The 3,687-nt window shown below is 40.7% G+C and overlaps 1 protein-coding gene across 1 annotated transcript; it reads right to left on the bottom strand.

Annotated features, from left to right (window-relative positions):
• Nucleotides 1-211: 211 nt before the first annotated feature.
• On the bottom strand, nucleotides 212-2,915 carry LOC112463234. The gene has a single exon (XM_025029495.1). The coding sequence runs from the start codon at nucleotides 2,879-2,881 to the stop codon at nucleotides 2,339-2,341; it is 543 nt and encodes a 180-aa protein (XP_024885263.1). The 5' UTR covers nucleotides 2,882-2,915; the 3' UTR covers nucleotides 212-2,338.
• Between the last annotated feature and the right edge of the window lie 772 nt (nucleotides 2,916-3,687).

Below are 3,687 nucleotides of genomic sequence, written 5' to 3' on the forward strand. Positions count from 1 at the left end.
AACTTAAAATCGAATTGACAAAACATTTTTAAATATATCTATTAATAATAAATTAATAGATATATTTGATCCGAGAACGGGCGTCTCATTTTTTTGCGTAAACAGTGACCTCGGGCTATTTTTACACCCCAATTAAAAGTAGTTGTTATTAATTACATATTGCACATTTTGGATTGTTCTATAATTTATCAGTATTTGAGGACAATATGTATATAGATTTACTCAACATTTTCCGAAAAAAGTAAGGAGAAATAAAAGAAATATTTAAAAAACGAAAGAAAAAAAGGCACTATATAATTACTATGACGTGAGCTTCATTTTTTCAACACTGAGGCGTCTAAGTAGCTCCAGGTGCCCGTTCTCGGGTATAAAAGTATGCCCCAAAAAGATATGCGCTGCTCCAATGAGCCGAGTTACGCAAATCCAACTAACAATAAGAATCGTTGGTTTTTATTCAATAATTTGATCGCCGCCTGGTTCCCCAGGTTGGGCATAGGGTACATGACAATCTTATCACGGAAAGACCTACACAAAAAAATGTTCAATTAAAAAAAAATGAAGTTGCTTCAATTAAATGTTGACGTCACGGGCTGCCACAAATATAAATAGTTAATTCAATTAGATATTATTGAGTCAAATATTTAAATTATTAAAACAACTATCTGATGTTTTTTGTTTATTAATATTGATGTTGAATCAATAGATTTTATCTCAATTATACTGATGCTGTTGATACAGCATAATTTTTTTTCCGTGTATTGTTGCGAAAAACTTAACAAAAGAAAATCGAACAGCCCACACACAAATTTAATAATTTTCTTTTATTTAGCCTACACGAAGGGCTGAATGGAAGAAAATTATTAAATTAGGCTAAGGTTCGATTGTAGAAGTGCTCGAGTGTAGAAGAATATATTAAAAATTAATAATAAATATACATTTTAATATACATTTTAGTTTCACATTGAAGCAAGTGAAACCATTAAATTGATCGTCCAATTAACAGTAAAATTATAGTTAAATTAATACAGCAGATAATGATTAACCGGCAAAATGCGACGTCATGATCGCGAATAAACGAATAAAATTCATTATCTACTTATCTGCCCATAGAACGGACCGTTTTTATTCGCGTAACACGCGAATAAAAATTAAATAAAACTTTTTACAGGAAGAAAATTTTCGCGCTTTGCATTATCTTTTCATTGATATTAAATAGAAAGAAAGGAAAAAAATTAAAGTGAAAGTTGTTCTTACGTCGTTTCCACGAGATCGAACACTCACGACACAGCTCTTGTAATTCATATGATTCCATTTGTACTGCATCCTTCTCAAAGATTACGAGCCTCTAGCGTTCCTGGATGGAGAGACCGTAAGAAAGCGAATTCACGCGCGGAAATCGCGAAGAAACAAAGTTTTTGCTACACTATTTACACAGGGGCTATGTACAATTTATTCTCAACACGTCTCGGTCAAGACTAGTCAGCCGACGACACAGCGAAAGTCCTCCCGGTCTTCGTTGTCATCTATAACGACGTTACTGTCGTCAGTCGTCTCTCCGTCTCTCGAAGTAGTCCATTGGCCAGATTTAATTCTGCTGCTAGAGCGACGCTATATTGATTATATCTTGCCGTCAGGAAAATGCTTAATCTTTCTTAGACGATAAAATTCTTCCAGGTTGATCGTCTCGAACGGCAGATGTTGGATTAAGAATGTCTTCTATATAATAATTTTTTTATTAGATCGTTTGCCTAGGTACCTCCATTTTAGAAAGTATCGGTGTTCTCTTCTTTTTCACTTCTTCAAATTTCATTTAATTGATTCATGAGATTTTCATTCATCGCGCACTCAATCCACCGCGGAATCTTTTTCAAGAATTGCTAGAATTCTTCTGTATAGAAAAGAATCGAGGATATTCAAAAAGACTTCATAATTGATGATGATGATGATGATGATGATTGGTGCAAGTTTCGGCCAAATCAGTGATAGCCATTATGATGAGGAAATAGTCATTGTTGGAAAATTTGACAGAATCCAGGAATGTTTTTAGTTAATCGGCTTGATTTTTTAAGAAATAAATATTTTTCCTCAATGATTTTATCATACGTAACGTTCAACTTTCGTCTCGTTAAATCCACGGTCATCATGGTCACAGAGAGACACGTGGAAATTATCCTTCTTGAGGAATTACATCTCCTTCTTCTGATCATCGGAACCGCGACTGATAATATCCGGAAAAGTCTGCGTTTCCGTCGGGTACCGTCGTTTCGGTCCGTCGAGTCTGCGGTAGCCATCACAGCAACTGCTCCTCGAAGATAGATCAGAGCTACGCTCTATCGGGTCACAAGATGACCAACGGTCGTCGAAAAGAGGACTCGCTTCCCGATGCCGGTGACATTTGGTACGCGGGAGGGTACTGGCCCATCTGCGGAGCCAGCAAGCCGCCGGGTTGGACCGATCCGGGATAGTAAGCCGTCGGCAGAGGTGCGCCGGGGCTCGCGGCCGATGACGTTGACGTCGAACTCGCGCTGGACGAACCCTGCTCCGTCCTTTCGTGTTGCTTGCTCGTGTCTGGCGATTCCGCGGGCGGTGACCTTGCAGGCCCGCTACCGCCGACGATGCTGCCCGGGCTGGATTCCTCGTAAAGCTTGTTGGGCTCGTAGCTGGGTCGATTGTATTCGATAGTCGGTTTCTGATCCATGTACAACTTCGACTGCTCGAAGTACGCTTTCGCGTCCAAGTAGGTACGGTCCAGGCAGTAGGCCTTAGCATTGGATGAATCCAGGTACTTGGGATCTGGGTACATGCTCATTGCTAGAGTGCTGGGCGGCATATAGGCAGCGCGATACTTGTCAGCCTCCATAGAGTACTTCATGGCGTCCATCGAAACCTGTAACAGGAACAGGAAAACGTTTAGCGGTCCAAATACTGTTGTTGTTTTTTTCGATTTTTATATCTCGCAGCAATCAGACCGAATATATTTAATAATATATCTAATAAACGCAAATCGATTCGTCTCGTGTGCGAGTATAATAGAATTCTCCCCAAACGGTGTGTCACATATATTCGAAGATTTCAATAAAATTTAAAGCGCTCTGTTATTAGTTCTCGCCAATTCTTTGCTGGGTTCTGATATACGTCGGCTTTTGAAAAAAAATGGACAAAAAAAACGGGCCGAAAAACTTGACACTGTCGCAGACGAGCAAAAAGAGCAAGCGACAAATTCGAAAGTCAACGCATTCGATTCGGTCGGCGCGCGCAAATCGCGAAATCGGTGAATCCGCGGCGCGACCTGAGCCAGAGATTTGTTCTACGTCGAAGACAACGCTGCCAATGGCCATAAATTTCGTCACGTTGGGCCAAGCACGTTTGGACCAAGCTGCCGCGAGTTGAAGAGAGGGACCGGCTCGAAAGACTGGTGCTTAAAAAAAAAAAATAAAAGAAAAAATAAAAGAAACGAAAGGAGAGGCGGGAAACAGCGCGCATATTCCCGATTCTATAATTCGTGGACGAAAGAAGGACCGTGCGGGATCCTTTGTCGGATCGTTAAGCGGCTTTGTCCGGATGATTTACATCCAGTCTTAGTAATGCTAAGTCTCTCCCGCCCGCTACGACCAATTGATTACAGCTCAGCTTCTCTCACCTCGAAAACCTTACTCGCTGCGATCCGCGAATCGCGCAACAGCGCGG

Source organism: Temnothorax curvispinosus, unplaced genomic scaffold, assembly GCF_003070985.1.
Source record: "Temnothorax curvispinosus isolate PA1 unplaced genomic scaffold, ASM307098v1 QBEX01001405.1, whole genome shotgun sequence".
NCBI classification, from domain to species: Eukaryota; Metazoa; Arthropoda; class Insecta; order Hymenoptera; family Formicidae; genus Temnothorax; species Temnothorax curvispinosus.